This window comes from Schistosoma haematobium, chromosome 4 (assembly GCF_000699445.3).
Source record: "Schistosoma haematobium chromosome 4, whole genome shotgun sequence".
NCBI classification, from domain to species: domain Eukaryota; kingdom Metazoa; phylum Platyhelminthes; class Trematoda; order Strigeidida; family Schistosomatidae; genus Schistosoma; species Schistosoma haematobium.
The window spans coordinates 6,764,085-6,784,422 of NC_067199.1; the positions used below are offsets into that span (position 1 = coordinate 6,764,085).

Genomic DNA, 20,338 nt, shown 5'->3' on the forward strand with positions numbered 1-20,338 from the left:
CGAGTTTTGTTTTCTTATGTCGCGTCATTTAAATATATTTACTTCACACTGCTGGTGCTTATAATGAGATGTGAACCTATTATCTACAGTTTTAATCGCTCAACCGAGAGGAAACCAAATACAATAATTTAAATCTCCTTGGTTTACACTGAAGTCTAATGCTGTACAATTACCATTTTACATTCTTTTTTTATACACCTAGATTCCTCGAAACTATCATTGAATTTTTCATCATTTTTATAAATGCTTAATTAGTCAATATGAAATCGATATGAAATTAACTTACTCGGTTTGGCTTTGTTGACAAAATCTAATATAAGTCCGTATTTAACTGAAATGTTTGCGAATAAACACTGAGTAAATCATTGTAAGGTATAACAAACAATGTAAACTCATCAGTTAACTTTATGAAACCTTTTTATGTTAAAGTTAGTAGACCACCAAGGAAAACCTGGAAACACTGGACGGCCGTTTCGTCCTATCGTGGGACTTCTCAGCAGTACGCATCCACGATCCCGCCTCGCAGGATTCGAACCCAGAACCTACTGGTCTCGCGCATGAGCACTTAATCACTAGACCATTGAGCCGATGGGCATCTAATGGTGTTAATGTCTAACTTCAACTAATCCACGAAATTGAGCGACACATTAACCATTGTCTTCACTGAGTTACTATATCACAACTGACCCGACTGAACTCCACTGGTCACTCCAATGTTACTTAATATATTAGTGAGTAGTACATTCTTTTATTTCATTTAGTCCAAGATGTACATTAAGTATTACAATATGAAATTTGCATAAACATCTGTATACTGCTTTAAGTCTAGTGAATATATTATTCAATAAAGAGTATTTATTTTATCAAATAAAGTTTTGTTGATTATTACTTACACAAATTTTCGTTGTAACTGTTGATAATGCTGTATTTATTTCTACTCAACTCAATGAAAGTTTCCATGTCTGAAACATATGAAAATATTGAGAGTGTATTCATATTTGCATTTGTAATCTATCATTTATTCATAAGTCTAAATTCATGAAACAGATTAAAACTAATCATGTACATATGTGTATGCTATCGAAACTGTACACAAATACTTAGATGATATTGTTGTTAATTAATTAGTTCATTGTTTCACTGGTTGAAATCATGAGTCAATTGAAGCTAGACCGCCATGGAAAACCTGGAAGCACTGGACGGCCGTTTAGTCCTGGTATGAGACTCCTCAGCAGTGCGCATCGTTGGATGCCGGCTCAGTGGTCTAATGGTTAAGTGCTCGCGCGCGAAGCCAGTAGGTCCTGTGTTCGAATCCCGCGGGGTGCGGATCGTGGATGCGCGCTGCTGAGGAGTCCCATACCAGGACGAAACGGCCGTCCAGTGCTTCCAGGTTTTCCATGGTGGTCTAGCTTCAATTGACTCATGATTTCAACAAGTGAAATTTCTAAAAATCTCCACAAAACCAATTCTGATAATAGTTCATTATTGTTATGAACAAGTTACCAGTATGATTTGTGAAATAACAAACTATTACAAGCATATTATTTGATTATGCCCATATGTGAACTTGTTATTATTTTGAGTAAATGGGATATTAAATAAATCCTATCACAAATAACTCTTATTTGGTGACCATGTAATATGTGTCCTTATCAATCCTCTGACTTGATTGTGCTTTTTATAATGTCATTTTCCGTATATTTCTGTGTATCCTCACATAAGCTTTCATGTCTATTCATTGTACTCAATGAATAGATATACAAACTGAGTATCGAATTCATTCTGTGGTTTGGTTATTAGCCAACATTCATGCTTCATCAATTTGTTCATCTTACTTCAATATGATTTGTCTGCTAAGATGTGTGTCTGACGAATAAGTATCTTCGAAATATTTCGGATCAGACTCTAAAAATATCATGCCATTGAAGTCAATCTAGTTACATAACGAGGTCAGTCAAAATACAGTGATCCAGATTAATTCAGAAAGCTATATTTCATTCCAGTCATGCTCTATCGTAATTAGACCGGTAGCAGTATCTCAGTCTCGTTAGAATATTTAATGTTGGTTTCATTTAATGAAACTTCTGTTTAAGTGAATTATCATCTATTAAGAATTACTATGTAAGTGATTTCGGTGTTGTTTGGTTCTTTGAGCCGTATTGTTTAGTCAGTACTTGAAGAAAGACTCTTGAAAAACAGCTTTAATATTCACCTACAATTGCCACTTGTATAATAATTAAATGGGTGGTTCATTTCAGCTTACCTTTGTAATTAAGTCCTGTAGGGATTTCACATTGCGTTCCGCTGTACTTAACCGCCTTTTCTATATAATTGCAAAAATTTATAAAGTAAGCTGCTTTTCATAAGCTATTCAAAATTTGTTTAGAAAACAGATTGCTATGGATTACGGACATTCAAACTCAACTACCATTCATGTAAATATAAACACAAGATTTTTAAATGAGAATAAGATGTAACCACAGATGTCGTAATTGCTTATAATAATGAATTTTGTTACCAGGTAAGACAAAATGAGAATGATTTTATCATTCAATCAAGAAAACTATATGTATGCTTTGGAAAGTGACAAATAGTCAGTAGATTCAGCTCTTTTAAGACATTATGATGTTATGTCTTGCAGCTAAGGCTAATCGAAAAAACATAACTATCCCGCAGTCAATAATTGTAAATTATAGTGAAAATTCCCATTTTGCCATTTGGTAAATAAAGAAATTTCTTCGCTCAATTCGTTCCTTCTTTAATTGTAAATTATTTGGATAAAGACATTTCTTTCCAAAATTATCAGTTATTGGACCAAAATGGTATTGAATTACTTATTGTATAGATCTTTCGTCCTTTTAAAAAATATCGACTGATTATATGTGGAAATTACCTTTCATCCGAATTCCAGTATTGGGTTATATTCGAGTGTAAGTTTCCTAGTACTATCATACTAAATTAATTCAGCATATGTGATTAGCTTATTCTAGATGGATTACACACACAAGTTCAATGTTTAATACACCGCCAACATTAGTTATCGAAACTAAGAGATTTGTATGTTATACAAGATACTGAAAATGAAATACATTATCTGTTATCATTATTGCCACCATGAAATAATAACGAATGTAAGTTATCGGTTTACATAATTCACTTCATAAAATATCTGTTTCCCAAGAGGGCTCTGATTCTGTTAACAATCCATTCCAACTGAATACAATTACTATTACGAATTTCGAAATAAGGATGACTTTTAAGACTTAGAATATACGAGACATTTGTTTATTCAACTAACACTAGTAATGTTCGTCTAAGAATTATATAATATTTTAGTAAGGTAGATTAACAAGAAGTTGAAATCCTTGTTATTTGAATAACATGAAAACATTAGATTATGCAAATTAGTAAGTTTGTTTTTAATTGAGAGCATGAAGCGGTTGATGTTAGACCACCATCAAAAACCTGGGAGCGCTGGAAGGCCGTTTCGTCCTATTGTGGTACTCCTCAGTCGTGCGCATCCACTATCCCGCCTCGCAAGATTTGAACCCAGGTTCGAGGTTAGACATTAACACTATTGGATGCCGGCTCAGTGGTCTAGTAGGTTAGGCGTTCGTGGGCGAGACTGGAGGCTCTGGGTTCGAATCCTGCTAGGCGGGATCGTGGATGCGCACTGACGAGGAGTTCCACAATAGGAAAAACGGCCGTCAAATGTTTCCAGGTTTTCAATGGTGGTCTAATATCAATCGGTTCATGATTTCAATCAAAAACCTACTTATCTCCATAACCCCTATACTGATAAGTTTTAAAAAAAAAATCAAATGATAAATAGAATTAAAACATTTAATCATGTAGTTTTGAATATTTACTCTTACTTTGGATTTTTTTTAGTTCCTTTTGCAAACATTTATAGCGACTTGAAGATTTTGCGACTTTCGCTTCTATATTGAGTATAATCAATGAATAAATAGATTGTTCATCTTAAACCATCATAAAAATTGATATAAATAACATTCTTTCTCAATTAAATACACTAAATATATAAATCAAAAAAAAAAGTTTATTCAACATTGTTTAATTGTTTAATTAATGATGAATTTTCAATAGATTATAAATACTAAATTCACTTGGTTTTGTTTGCTTGTATCATCCCTATTACACAAGTAAGTGGCTATCAGGACTCAGTAGCTAAGTGGATAACACAATGATATTTGAAGTCAACGGTACTGAGTTCAAGTCACAGAGTAAACATTAACTCTAAGATGCAGGTATATTCAATTGACGAGTCCCAAATAGGATGAAACACGCATCCTAGATTCTATTGCTAGCCATTATCTATCATTGCATATAAAGATTATAAATAATGTTCAAAAAAAAATTGTATATCTTTCAATAATACATATTTATTAGCTAATTGAAACACATACCGCGTTTGTTCATCACTGAACCAACTAATTTATCCAAACCTAAAATATTTTAATTGAAAATAGTAATACAATTTCACATAAACAAAAAATTCACTTATAGAATCATAAATTCTACGTAATTGATACTTAGATTATGTAAATATATGTTTATCTAGTAACTTGAGACTTGCCCATTCAATATACTTGTATATAATATTAATTAAGTAAAATTTATTACAGATTATAACCTCATGGAATATAACATACAAATCAGTATTAGGTTGTGGAGATTGTTGTGTTTTTTTATTGTGATCATAAATCGATGAATGTTAAACTAACATTGAAAATGTGAAAGCAATGAACGACTGTTTCGTCCTAGTATGGGACGACTCAGTAGTAATTAACTACAATCCTGCATGTAGGATTCGAACTCAGGATCTTCGGTCTCTCATGAAAACGCTTAATCTCCAGATCGTGTTCACGTCTAACTTCAAGTCAATCCATGAAGTTGAACGACTATCTTCTCATGTACACGATTGTGGATCCACATTGCTAAAGAGTTTCATACTAGGAACAAATGGTCATCCAGTATTTTCAGGTTTTCAATAATAGTCTAACATTCATCGATTCATGATCTTAATCAAAAACTCAGACAATAATGCTTAATAGTAATAGGTCATAAAATGAAGTTTGTAATGTTAAACTATCTTATAAGATAGGTATACAATGAATTTATATAGAAATATAGATAAAATGTAGTACACTTATTTTTAATTAAAAATAAAACAATATTTTGAAAACATTTTTGTACCTTGTCCAAAATTAGTTTTATGAAGTAAATCTACTGATAAATCAAAACATTTAATATCTAAAATTCATCATTATTATTAGAGTATTCATTGTATTATCACATACATTTAGTGAATACTTCTTCATCAGTTGAATACATTCGGGAAAGTCTCTCTAAAATTTAATATAATATAAAGTATATTATAACCGATAAATATATAATACCAGTGTTATTTTATAATGAATTCAGGATAACTTAAGTATGTTTTTCTACTATCAAATAAACTTAAATCATGAGTCAATTGAAGCTACACCACTATGAAAAACCTGAAAGTACTAGACGGCCATCTCGTCCTATCGTAAGACTCCTCAACAGTGCGCATTCACGATTCCGCCACGTGAGATTCAAATCCAAGATCTATCGATCTCGTAAGAGAACGTTTAATCTCTAGACCACTGAGCCAGTATTTAACGGTGTTAATGTCTAACTTCAACTAATCCACGAAATTTAGTGACACAGTTCTTCTAGGTTCTCCATGGTGGTCCAGCTTCAATTGACTCGTGATCTCAACTATTAAAATTAATATAATATCCACGAAAAAAAACCTCTTCCGAGATAAACTTTCTTGATAAACATAAATAGTTGGCAGTCACTTCTATTTTATTAATAAATACTATTAACTACCGATCAAATTGAGATGACCTAATCATTAAATAGCTGCTTGAAATAGTTCAGATTTATTTATCAGAAACAAACGAGTGTTTTTTAATTGTTTAAAATCTGTCTGTCTAGTAGGTTCAATCTACTAATAAATTTTGTTGCTTATATTAATTCGTAGTTTATTATACTTGTTATATCCTAGTGAAGATTAAATTAGGAGTAACTTCTGAAAATCGTCAACTTGCATCACGAGGCAAGCCCTAACCTGGAATCCTGAAGGGAAGTGGAAAAGAGGAAGACCAAAGAACAAATTACGTCGGGAAATAGAAGGAGATATGAAAAAGATGAATAAGAACTGGAAGGAGCTGGAAAGGATTGCCCAGGACAGGATTGGATGGAGAATGCTGGTGAGCGGCCTATGATCCTTCACGAGGAGTAACAGGCTTAAGTAAGTAATTAAGTAACCGTTTCGAAAGCTAATGCTTATATTCAAAAGCAATGATATACATCCCATTGTTCATTTCATGACTTAATTGTAGGCACAAACAGTATAGAGTCCACTATTTCATTGGAGAACGGGAATTCTTTAGATCTTAACGTTGTTGTACGACCCACTGAAGTCTCACTATCGAGGATTAGTGGACACAGACTGCCAATATGAGGATACTGTGAATTGTTAATAAGAGATGATAATTCTTCATACATGCCTTGTGAAGTTTTAGTTAGAGAAACAGGACTGTCAATACTGGATTTAAGAAATTTGAAAAGTCCTAAAGTGGTGTTGTATTTACCCGTTTCTAAAGAAAATTCACATGTTTTACCTAAGGATTTGATATCTGCGTGTGCTAAGTGCAGTGGAGATATAATAATTTAGCCTATAACACTTCAGGTACAGGGTGGTACAGTCTTTCTTAGAAGACGAATAACTCCTTATGGTCGTCAGGAAACATTACATTAGACATTGAACGGCCACATATTGTATAACTGTTCAGTAATTAGATTATATATATCTATATTCCTCTTATTATAATTGTTGTAACGTGTGACTTGCAGGTTATGCTAGGCAGCGTTTATATCGATCGATCACAGTAACACGGAAAACACGTAGTGGACGTCCTAACAATAATTTTCATTTTGACTCATAGACTATTATGATGAGATTTACTGTTCTTAAATTATGCTCATCTTATTCATTATTGTCTCCTATGTTCACAGTCACATTTTGATTTGATCTTGTGTAATTGTTAGTTCCTATTTCATGGTGTAATGTGGTTTGTTTAGCTGGTATATAAACCATATATGTTTGAAATAAATGATTCGTGTAGTAGAAGCTGTTATTGACGTTCTGGACTCAATTAGATGGGTTAGGCGAACAAAAACAGAAACCAAATAAGAACACTAGGCTGCTCATACAAGTCAATTGAGGAATAAATCACGTCATAATTAGCCGGATTCAAAATCACAACACTATTGATATTCTTTGTGTCTTATTGTGATGGGTACATTTTTTGATACGAAATTAAAGTGTTATTAATAGAAATCAGCTTTTCAAGTAAAAATTATTTATATATATGAATTTATGAATAAATTACCTATTTCTTGCTTTACTTTATAATCTGCAAGATGTAGACTCCGTGCGAATTCGCCTAAGTTAACTGCAAATTAAATATTAGTTCATTTTAAAACTTTGATCAATTACTTCTAATTAAAATGTATCAGTTTAAATAGTTACTTTTAATCCCATTTCATTTGACATAAAAACATATTTATGGAGTATAATGTTATAAAATGATATCAGTTAAGTGATCGGCTTAGGGTATTCATTTGTTCTAATCTATTTATCTAATCTATATATGTTAATTTATTATAACAAGATAGTTGTTCTATCTCTATTTACATTGTTCTATACATTTCATAATGTTTTTGAATGTCAGGGTTTTTGATTAACGTATCGTTCCACGTTTAGTTGTCTCCAAAACGTCACATCAATATACTTATTCAACTTGACTGTTTGCATGTCGAATACAAATCAAATCCTTAGAGTGATAAGTCAGCTGATTTAAGAGTGTTGTCAAGCATGAAGACTAAACGGTATGACTGGGATAGTTATAGAATCATAATTCATTGATTAAGTAGTATAGTTATATATTTGTTCAGAATACATTTATTAATAACCTGTCAATAAACGAACAAAATCATTTTATCACTATTCAGATTCAAAAGTGCATTAATCATGTAATTTTATATATTAGTGATGACGATTTTGTTGATATATCTTATTCTATCCACTCTCAGGGACCACATAAAGTTTCAACACATCTATCAGTCTATTATCTAATTACCTTTTAGATTAGCCAAAATGACCTCTGGATTTCCGAAACTATGTAGCTCTTGACTTTTACCATCTATAAATTGAACATAAATAAGTTTATTTGAAAATATGAATATTTGAATTCGGGTATATGGTTACATTTTAAATAGCTATTCTTTACTTTCATCTTACTTTCTACGAGATTTAAACGAAGAACTCAGGTTTGAATAATGTTAATCAAGTAGTATATTGAGAACTTTCAGGTTCATGGAATAAACTATAAAAATAGTTACATGTAAGTTGTACTAATACTACTAAGTATTCTATACTATTAGCCGTGTTCATATAGTTTAATTTATTTAATCAGGTTAGCGTTTTTTAGCAAGAATTCTTCTATAGGATGAGGTTATTGACCCCATGCCCAACCCACCTTCTTTACCTGGGCTTGGGACCGCTAATAGCTCTAGAAAAGCTACAGACGGAGTTCGGTTCATATGCTCTTCACTAATATCCACCCGTTATTTTCCATACATCAACACGTTCGACAATATATACCCAAAATTATTCATCATAATGATACATTCAATTTTATTTCAAAATGAACCATTTACTCTTGACAAGAATCATTTTTTAACTTTGAAGAAACATTAACTATTTGTATATCTACTCAATTTGATTCAAAAGAAACATTAAACAACTCCATGAACAAGGAATGAGCTTTGTCTTTATAAAACTCAAACATTTTCACCCGTTATTCTTTAACACGAATCTATTGACTGAAAACATAGTTTCTATTCTATCGGTTAAATGAGTAGACTAAAATTTAGCTTTCCAATCTTTAGATAAACTATTTACTATAAGTTAAATTTGATCAGAAAATAAATAATTACTAAAACATGGCATCATTTAGCACTGACACAACAATCAACAACGATCAGATAGAACAAGTATCTAAAGCAATTAGTCCCTTTTATAAATTTTGATAGAACAATGAGAACATGGAGTTGATCTGATCAACTTCATCATCTCATAACAAGTATCATATTAATTATACACCTTATAAATAGCATCCAGATCCCAGCGGAGGAAGAAATCAGCAAGAGGCACTGGAAGTGGATAGGACACATATTGAGGAAAGCACCCAACTACATCACAAGACAAGCCCTCACATGGAATCCTCAAGGCCAAAGGAAAAGAGAAAGACCAAAAAACACATCACTCCGTGAAATAGAAATAGACATAAGTAAAATAAACAAGAATTGAATGGAACTAGAAAAAAAGGCCCAGGACAGAGTGGGTTGGAGAATGATGGTCAGCGACCTATGCTCCATTAGGAGTAACAAGCGTAAGTAAGTAAGTTATAAATAGAATAATTGCGTAAATATTATTTAAATGTAAAACTTACCAACTTGTATTGAAACAAGTATGATCAAATGTAACACAATGATATCAAATAATAATGAATGAAACATTATTTAATGAAACTAATCATTTTCATTATCCGCTTTTATACTATTGATAATCAGTAAACGTTGATAATGATAAACTTAGTGACAAATAAAAACAGCAACAACAACAACAAAAATGTGACAACCAAACTATTGGTTAATTAAAAGAAAAATAAATCGTATGGAATTTAATTATTATTTCAGTAATATCAGCTTGTTTTCTTTCTTTTTTTTTTATTAAGCTTACTCTATTACAAGTTCAAGTGTTTTATGTTAATACTAACATCTCATTAGTCTTAGTTTGTTTTGTATTCATTACAATAAAATGTTAATTATAATAATTAGCATAATAAAGTGGCTAACATTTCGGAATTGTAATTTTATAATAATATGGGTTGAAATAAATACTTCATTAATGTTACATATGATGTTATATATGTGATTGTAGAATATTAAGTTATTACTAGTTTAACAAAATAAGTAGTATCTACTCAATCAAACAATGGATTACATGTAATAATTTAATGATTAAAGTTTTATAGACATTAGGCTCTAAATAAATGTGACAGTAGTTTACAATATGTAATCAATTAATGTTATTATCAATAATAAGATGTCTTTTATAGAATGATCATTTAATTTCTTGATGGAATCACTCATTTATTCATTAAAATGAGTCCTAAATAGGACGAAACGCGAGTCCTGGATTCCACTGCTAGCCACTATACATCATTGTTTACAAAAAGCTCATGAATTAAGGCAATATCGAGGCATACGCACAGTATGCACATATGCCAATAACAGACTGATCAATTGCAGTCTTAAACCTCAATGGGAAGATATAAGCCAAACAATACCAAGTGGATTTAAATTCACCCCATTGCACAAGCAAGTGGCTATCTGGACTCAGTAGCTAAGTGGATAACGCGATGGCGTTTGAAGCGAATGATACTGGGTTCGAGTCCCAGAGTGAAAGTCAATTCTGAGATGCAGGTACATCCAGCTGACGAGTCCCAAATAGGACGAAGCGCGAGTCCTGGATCCCACTGCTAGCCACCATCCATCATTGCTTATTAAAACTTCTAGTTTCAAATGAATGAAGGAATAATTTTGTAAACATCATTGACTGAATTTGAATATTTCATTGAAAATCAAAGTCGTTAATTTAATCCATTAACAAGTCCAGTCATGATTAACTTTGTGTTCTTTATTGCAGAAACCTTATCCAAAAAGAACCTAATGTAGGCAAAATATCTTTTTATTCTACTACTAAACATTAGAACTGAAGAATAAAAGTTTTTGAAAATTACTCCTTTTGACAAATTGATTGTTTGATATAATTATCATTTCATATATTGTTTCTTATTTGATTGCTTCGTTATGTATCTTACAATAAACCAGTTAATATCGGTAATTAATACTGTGAATGTTTTATCACCTTCACAAAATTTATCTTCAAATTCTTAGCAAAGATGGATGGTAGCTAGCAGTAGAATTCAGGATGCGCGTTTCGTCCGACTTTCGACTCGTCAACTGGATGCACCTGCATCTAAGAGTTGACGTTCACTACAGGACTGGAACACAGGACCACTGGTTTCAAACGCAATTTTCTTATCCACTTAGCTACTCAAACCTGAGAGCCACTAAGTTGTGCAATGGGGTGAAGTTTGAATTCATCCATACACGATGCACATATGCTAATAAGACACTGATCGTTTGCAGTCCTAAACATCAACTACTGTCAGTTTTCATATATCATGAAGACCACTGAACAATATCACTTCTCAAGTAACCAGTCACGATCCTAGTTCTCATTGATGCCGATTCCATGTCTCGTATTAGCGCTACAGTCAAATGTCCCGGAACTGGTAAACGATACATCCAACAAGCACTACTGAACCTGAGTCGATGCACCTAATTTCGTAATGGCTCTTTCTTTGCAAACTTCTCCCTATGTTACCTATCACTTCAAGACCATAAACTGCATTGAGGCAACTCTCCTTTCTAGCATAATTATCACAGACCCGTGAGCTAAAAAATCAAGGGCGTAACACTTTAGTTATATGAAAGCTACAGGAAGAAATTTTATATAAGTGGATTCTACGGTTAAGTATAGTTTATGCAAACAATCAAGCATCTAGAAAGTTAAATCCAAAATTAATAAAAGCGAAATATTTTTAATATCTCAATTAGTAGAAAAGTTAAATATTCCGACTTGTCATGACCCCGTGTAAGCCACCTCTTCACACAATAAATAAACAAATTAATTTCACTCAAGTTCAAATAACACAAAGGAACAAAGTGAAAATAATTATAATGATCAATTAACAAGACAAGAATGATTAATTTGATGTTATGACATTTCGGTCAAGGTGATCTATGTGATAAATGCTTGGGTATTTGCGTTTATGTTAATGTATGAAAAATGTGACATTTTTTAATGTGAAGTGATAGTATTAAATTTGTACGTATGATAATGGTTTGAGATGAGGGGATAGAATCAGTTATGGTCTAAATCGGATTAATAATAAGGCTTTTTTCTATTGAGAGTAGTAGGATTTAGCAACTCGCCTTTTTTTGTAGTTGGACAAGTCTTTTTGTATTATTTTTATATTTTTAATATTGATTTGACGGTTATTGAAAGTGGCACGTACCGATATCTCCAATGTAATTTAGAGTCTCTATAGTACCACAGGATAATCAGGTGTTTTCGTGTATTTAAGATATTCTTTGGTTTGATTCAATATTTCAAGAAATGACTTTCTAATATAGAAGGTGTTATAATCGACACATCTTAATTTGTAGACGCAATTCTATGTTGATACAAACGGGATCTTTTTCTTTATTAGAACTAAAGCGTTTTCAGGTGTGCTGGTTCTTTAGTAGTATGTATTAATGTCATGCACATAGCCCCGTTAGATTATCCTAAGAAGAGCAAGAACGAACATTGAAGCAGACTAATATGAATTGATTTTATTTCGTTATTCTCATCAGCTGCTTACAAGCTATAATGTGTTTAAAATCAACGTGGTCTTTGGATAAAAGTTGAGACTGTGGTATGGGGGAAACAAGATATTGGTTTGCGATATCAACTAGTTTAGATTTTAATCAGTTTTTCTTGTCTTCACTAACTGGGTGCAACTCTTTAATTTGATCAGATAAATTCTCAAATTGAGTTTCTGTGTCGATTCTGTCGGCACGCATTTCGGGGATATGAAATTTAAATCCAAGCGACAAAGCTTCTGTTTCTATCTGATTTAACGTCACTACTGATAGATTATAGAGACATTTTTCGGGGTTTTCCGAAAACCATAGTGTTATGATTCGTTAATCTTGAATTGCTATTACTGATTCGTCTTACTCGAACGGAACGAAAGATCAATGATTCAGAGACTCGATAGCTATTCTGGTTCGCTGTCCCCGGCTCTGCTAACCCGATCAAGAAGTCTGGGCAAAGTGTAGAAAGTGTATTCTACAGACAAACAGCAGATAACAAGTCAAGTCAAACACACAAGTCAAGCGTATTTATACAAATATTTACAATCGATATTGTCATAGTAAAATGTTTTTAAACATTAATCAATAAGTTCATCAATCGACAGGCATTCAAATATTTAATCCATAAGTTCGTCAATTGACTGCTATTTAATCATTTAACCGATAAGTTCATCAATTGACATCCATTCAAATATTTAACATTTAATCGATAAGTTGATCGATAATATGAAATTACAGAATATAAATTTTGGGGATATATCGTCCCCAACACATAGTATAAGTGCTCCATTGACAGAGCCATTGACAAGGTTATGTGGAAATGCTTGCATATTTTGCATTGCAGATCTTGATGAATTAGTCAACGGTCTAAGTATCGTTTGTCGCATAAAATTTTCAACTTTATCCAAGGTCTCCAAAGAAAAGTGTGTTAGTTGTTTAGGAGTGTGCTTTAACTCTGTGTGGCGTCAAGACGTTTTGTAGTTCTTCTGTTCTAGTATGGTAATATGGTAAAACTACAGTACCTACCCGTAGCATTTGATTCAACTTATTGTTTAGCAACAAGACGTTTTGTTGTATTGCACTTTAAATGATTTTAATGCGAAACTTATTGAATCGTAAGATGTTAATTATATGCTTTTGTTCTATTTGTTTATCCTCCTCAGATGAAAAAATCTCGCTTGCTCTTCTAAAGAGATTTAGCGCAAAGAAAATTTTTACGCTGGATGAATATATTGAGTTAAAGCCAATATCATAATTTGAATGTGTTGGTTTTCGCTAGATACTTCTATTTAGAGCTCTACTTAGATCTATTTTAACTAAACAATCTAAAAGTGACAGCTCACTGTGTTTATCTCCATTCTCTTAAGCAAATTTAACGTGAGATGAGAGTGTATTGATCAGTTTAGAATAAGTTCGTAAGAGAGTCCTTTACATGATGAAAACAATATCACTCACATATCTGAGCAAAATTCATGATTTAAATGTCATTGGCGAAAATTTTTGATTCTATATGTAACATAAACAGTTTGTCTACAATCGAGGACGCGGGAGTTTCGATTGCCTCTCCATCCCGTCGAATTTAAGCACAGTTTTATGGGTTTGATGATTAGACTGATGTTTAAAGTACATGTCTTAGATAAAGCTGACTATTCTCTAGTAAACCACCAATAAAGTCCAAGCATCTATCACAAAAATATCCATGAAGAAAGATATAACATAATAGCTTATCATGGTTTCATGGTTTACTATAATTAATTTCGATATATTTGACCTAAAGCCATAGGAATATTTATTTACATTACGTAAGTCATGTTGAAATAACTTAAATTTGCTAATCAAATAATTAAATCATTCATATATCGGATTGTTTGTAAACTCAACCCTATCATTTCACATTGCAAATGTCACATTTTTCATACATTAACATAAACGCAAATACCCAAGCATTTATCACATAGATCACCTTGACCGAAATGTCATAACATCAAATTAATCATTCTTGTCTTGTTAATTGATCATTATAATTATTTTCACTTTGTTCCTTTGTGTTATTTGAACTTGAGTGAAATTAATTTGTTTATTTATTGTGTGAAGAGGTGGCTTACACGGGGTCATGACAAGTCGGAATATTTAACTTTTCTACTAATTGAGATATTACAAAATATATTATGTTCTTTAATAATAACAACCTACTCAAAGCTCGATTTTTTTTTAAGTATCAAGTCAAACTTTAGTAAAGATACCTATTCTATTGCAGTTGTTCATGAAAATTACAATTAGAGGCCTACCTCTGAACAGGAATCCGTATTTCAAATGATACCACATGAAAATGACTGTTTATTAATCGTAATAATTTATCAAAAGTAGAAGTGATTTTTCTGGATAATTAAGATTCTTTCCATGTGTTTTATTGGTCCGAAATCTGAATTCGATAAAATCGTATGAATGATTGTTATTGAAGTACCCATGTCATCAATCTTCATATATTATTATCGACTTAAATAGACTTAATGAATAACGGAATTAAATAAGTCAAATACGAGGATGGATTTTGAAAAGTGTATATTTTGTACACTCAGTTTATTCATTCGCCTTAGTTGCACTTTGACCTTGTCAGTTATTCGCTTATTAAACCTGACTGCTTTTGTATGGTTATATGTGTGTTAATTACTTACCCTATTCATTATGCGTCTTCAACTTATTTTTTCTGAATATAAATGTTAAGTAAAGCTTGATTAAATTGAGTTGGATCACTTGCCTTCTCAACTGCTCGTCATTTCGTTTCGTTTCGATCTCTCCTCTTCGCTTTCTCCGATTCGTTTTCTTGACTGTCAGTATAGATCAACGATTGTAGGAAATATGGGTCTTCAAAATCCATTGCCGTATTTGACTTATTTAATTCTGTTATTCACCAACGCCAGTTAAGTCGCTGATCATATACGAGGGTAGCTGGGATGTATATTTCTATAGCAATCAATCGTGCGACCCAATTGGAACCAGATACTGGGTCACTCATAGTTATAAAATCAATCGACATTTTATCATCTTTAAAATTGAGCGATCAAAACCAATAATCAAAGGATTCCAAGTACTACTCTCCTTCTGTCATGACTGATCGTAAGTTGCTATGACTGAGTCACCAGTTATTGTGTCTGGTCGTCGCTAATTTTTTTGTCGTAATCGCTTACTCCTTATACTTTAAAAAAAAGAAGAACGACTGCAATCGACATGACACCTAGTAAGAACACCAAGATTGGTACGAATGAAGATTTACTAACCTCAAAACACTACTACAACCCTAGTCGATAATACACTCATTTATACATTGATTGTAAACCCATTTTAATTGTTAATTAGAATGAAATCATATGAGTGGAAAAATACCCTGAGGATTACGACAAAATCACGCATGCTACATACTGTACTATGCATAATACACGTGAATTTAATACAAGAATATCATATCTCGAATAGACATTACACTCGAATAAATCCATTTAAAACAACTAGTTACCTTGATAAATTTCGATAATGCAATGAAAAGATGAAGATAGTCTGATAATCGAAATAAATTAATGTTATACCGAATAACATGTCACACTGGAAAAACAAAATAAATACTATACTGAGTAGTCAACACATTGAATTAAAACGGGTGCATTATTGAACAAAAATCACAATGAGTAGAAGAACGTAACGTTATTTTATTCCCGTCATATCATCTTCCCACTGAGACTTATTGCTGAATAATTTCACCAGATTATTAAAACATATGGAGGGTAGGAAAAATAAATAAGAATATTTGAGGAAGTGCTAGAAACGGGCTATCTAACACCATGTTGATGAGGTACGATTTTCCCATGCTCTTTCCGGCTATCAGTTGTTTATTCACCTGCCTCTTAAGTCGCTCTCAAGTCAAAAAATGAATAAAAATTTACTTTGAAGAAAAAGATTATTTAAAGTCAGTCAAACCTGAAGAATCGCTCCACCGTTTGTATAAAACAATCACTTACAAAACGAAATGTACAATTATAAGTTATTTTTAGTTGGTTTTAGTAGAAACGTCATTAAATTTTAGGCTCAAGCCAAAACTGTAGATATCCTTGTTTGAACAATCCGTTGTGCCCATTTAACCGTTTTAGCTACCTGTGTAGATTTCTCTTGGTTACTTGTCAATTCTATAACTGTTTTGTCAGGCAAACGGTCTAATAACATGTATAGTGGTTCATGGTCTAAATAATCCAGTTTCAGCCTATCAATACATAATGAGTCGGTGTTTCCCTGTTTTCGTAACTCTCTAAGCCAAGCTATCTACTTTCAGCACGAGAAATGATAAACTCACTCGATGGTCTTAGAGTCATCTTGAAGACTGTTTCTGCCGTTGAACACTGTGAACCAGTTTTGACAAATGTTCTTATTCCCAAAATAACTTATCACATGGATTCTGTCCACTGACTGCAGTTTGGCTGTGATACCAGGGTAGCCTTTAACGGTGCAACATATTCTTTTGGAGCCTAGAAGTTTAGATAAGTTACTGAATAACTCAGATTCAAATCGAGCCCCTACATTAGTCGTTATTGCAATAGGTGCATCAAATCGGCCACTCATTTCCGAATGTAGACTTTGGCCACTGTTTCATCTATGCTTTCGGCTATCGGTATGGCTATTGGGAACCTCGTGAATCTGTCTATGCATGTAAATAGACAATTAAGACCATCAAAACTGGGTAAAGGACTTACCAAATCGATATGAATATGGATAAGATGTGCATCTGGCCGTGAGAAAACTCCGATAGGTGGATTTGTTTAACAGTTAACGTTTGGTTGTTGACATACCGAGCACTTTGAACCACTAGTGTACATCGTTTCGTAAACCTGGCCATATATATCTGGCACTGATTAGTTTGGTAGTAGCTTTCGTGCCAGCGTGAGATTAAGTATGGAAGTTATTAAATGCTAATTTTCGGATATTTTTGGGACGAAGAACCAAGCAATTGCCTTGGTTGTGCCATAGTAAATCGAACCACCTTCAATAGGTGGTGGTAGCTATCTTAGTTTGAGACTAGAGTGCTTTGCTGTGGGTTGGTTTTACAATTCTTGTTTCTCTTTCTGATTATCCCTCAATGCCTCGAAATTTAGTGAAGACTGTTACTTCATTTTTACTTCCAGTCGAAGTAGTGTACCTGTCAGCTGATTGCCTTGACTTTTAACATGTTGGATATCACTGGTGAATTGCGATACATAGTCAAGGTGCCGGACTTCTCGAGGTGAGTATCTATCGGCTCTCGTTTTCAGTTCATTAATTAGTGTCTTGTGATCCGTAAAAACTTAGAAGTCTGTGCCTTCCAACATGTATCGGAAGTGCTCAATGTTTAGGTAGATTGCAAGAAGTTCTCATCCGAATGTAGAATACCTTGTCTCTGCTGAAGCGAGTCTTTTTGAGAAGAAAGCAATTGGTTCCCAGGCGATTTTAACCAGTTGGTTAATGGTTACTCCTACTGCTTTGTCTGAAGCATCCACCATCAAAGTAAGTGGCGAGAGGGGATTCGAATACTTTTTCAAATACAGTTGATCATTTAGCTGTTTAATAGCCTCAACAACCACAGAGGTCAGCTTGAAATATTTTGATTTTCTTTTAAGAGGATCTGGAGTAGTGTCTGATGGTGTCCATTTCTTTTTTGATCGGTTTAACCTCTTCTCGGTGTATTGTGTGCCTGAAAAATTTTAAATTTCGAACACCGAAAACACACTTGTTGTGACGTATGTTCATTCCATTTTCATCCAGCCGTTTTAACACTGCTCTCACATGCTGTTCGTATGATTATAAACCGGGACCTGCAATTAATAAATCGTCCATATACCGCGGTGCAAATGGAAAATTTCGAAGTAGGTTATCCATAAATCTTTGAAATGTTTGTGCCACGTTCCTCAGGCTGAATGTCATGCGTACAATTTTGATCAGTTCAAAAGGTGTAGTAATAGTTGTCTTGAGGAAATCTTCCTTAGCTACTTGGATTTTGTGATATGCCTTGACCAAGTCCATCTTGGTAAATATGTTCATATTCCGTATTCCATTTCTAAAATCTTGAATATTAGGTATTGGGTACCTATAAGGAACGGTTTGACAGTAGGTTTGTGTTTATAAAAGATTCATATCTCTCCAAAACTTTCACTCTCAGTATTGCCAGATCCAAATCGGCTGTAGTGAAAACCCAAGGGAAATACCTCCTGAACCCCAATTCTAGCGTGAAAGTTTTCTGTCCAAGCGTCGCGATTTTAGATTTGTTGGCAGCTTGAAGTGTAACTGAAGAAGGTTCTCAACCCAGCTCGGCTTTATTCCGAGGGACGATACTATGAGCAATGTGGTGTGTGCTACTTATACTGATATAAGTAGTATATGTCGCGAGTTGAAACGTAATATCTGGCAGCAGAAGATGAGGTGAAGATCAAGAAAGAAAGAGTGAGAGCACAATGGAATTTGTAAGAAAACGCATGTACAATGGAATGGGAGACAATGGATTAGTGTTTGCAACGGAAACAGTCCAGTTTGATTTGATGCATGAATATTTTGCAAATTGACGATTTACTATATGGTATTCGGATTTTGTTGAGAGAGTCTGTAATTGTTGTGCTAAGTACACCTGTATGTCCCCACACGTGTTCTGGTTCACAACAGCAACATTAGTATCCACCGAAAGGTTCGGGATCAGATTTCTGTCTCTCACATAAAACAAGCAATTGTTTGGGCACCCCTCCGCAGTCGTCGCGACCCGGGGAGTGCTTATTGGTCTCGAATATTCTTGGAAGTCTGTTCAGACCAGACACATGGTTGACTGCACTTGGTCGAGTTGGAATGAAACTTTCAGTGATACCAACAGAACTGCCCAGATTGTCTGAACGTTTGTCAACCGATTTGGTACTTGGATGTTGGTCGTTGTGTTGACTTACCCATATTTCTATAATCAGCTAGCGTTTCGGTTACAACCTCTGTTGGACTTTCAATATCCGCGATGAATTGTGCAATGACAGGGCCTATTAACGATTCATCTTTGTGTATATGATGTATCGTACGATAGGCATTAGTGAGATCACTATCCGTCATTCTACCTCAAATACGCGAAACGTGAGATGGCCGGGTCATGAGCATTCAAAATTTGTTAGAAGTAGCATAAAACAGCCCGCATCAATCATTGATTTGGAAATGATTTGACCAGTTCGCTGTCACCTACTGCGTTTTAGCATACAAATAATGGAGGGTGATATGAAAACTGTGATAGAGAACTATCATCTATTTTTTTCCTACAAAGAGTCTTAGGACTATTTGGAAGTACAATAAACATACATATGTACCTGTTGTGTTTTGTGGACAGCAGATTAGAGCCCGGCGTATTATCGATCGGATCAATGACACGTAAAATTGTACGAGCAGTCTAGAGTGCTGATTGGTCCTACTTTCCTGTCTAGCCCAGCCATCTGAGTCGAGAACGCAAGACTCATCCTCTGAGATATGAATCATTATAAATCAAACATACTCTGTTCATATACCAATCAAGAAGACCACATCCAAAAATAAAAAAGAAAATAACAATTTACACGAATGACCAGTAGTGAAACGACATGTGAAATAAATACTAACCAATAAAGAAAAAAGCAATCTCAAGTCCGAGGATGGCATTAGACCTAAAAGAATAAATCCTTGGGAAAATTTTCTGAATATTTCAACAGTT

General features: G+C 33.5%; 1 protein-coding gene across 1 annotated transcript; it reads right to left on the reverse strand.

Moving 5' to 3' along the window:
* Positions 1 to 251: 251 nt before the first annotated feature.
* Positions 252 to 9,639, reverse strand: MS3_00010888 (uncharacterized protein; the record flags this gene model as incomplete). The annotated part of the gene is made up of 10 exons (XM_051219303.1): positions 252 to 331; positions 894 to 962; positions 2,264 to 2,323; positions 3,876 to 3,941; positions 4,428 to 4,466; positions 5,218 to 5,274; positions 5,322 to 5,369; positions 7,449 to 7,511; positions 8,199 to 8,261; positions 9,573 to 9,639. The coding sequence occupies 10 exons, from the start codon at positions 9,637 to 9,639 to the stop codon at positions 252 to 254; spliced, it is 612 nt and encodes a 203-aa protein (XP_051066065.1).
* Between the last annotated feature and the right edge of the window lie 10,699 nt (positions 9,640 to 20,338).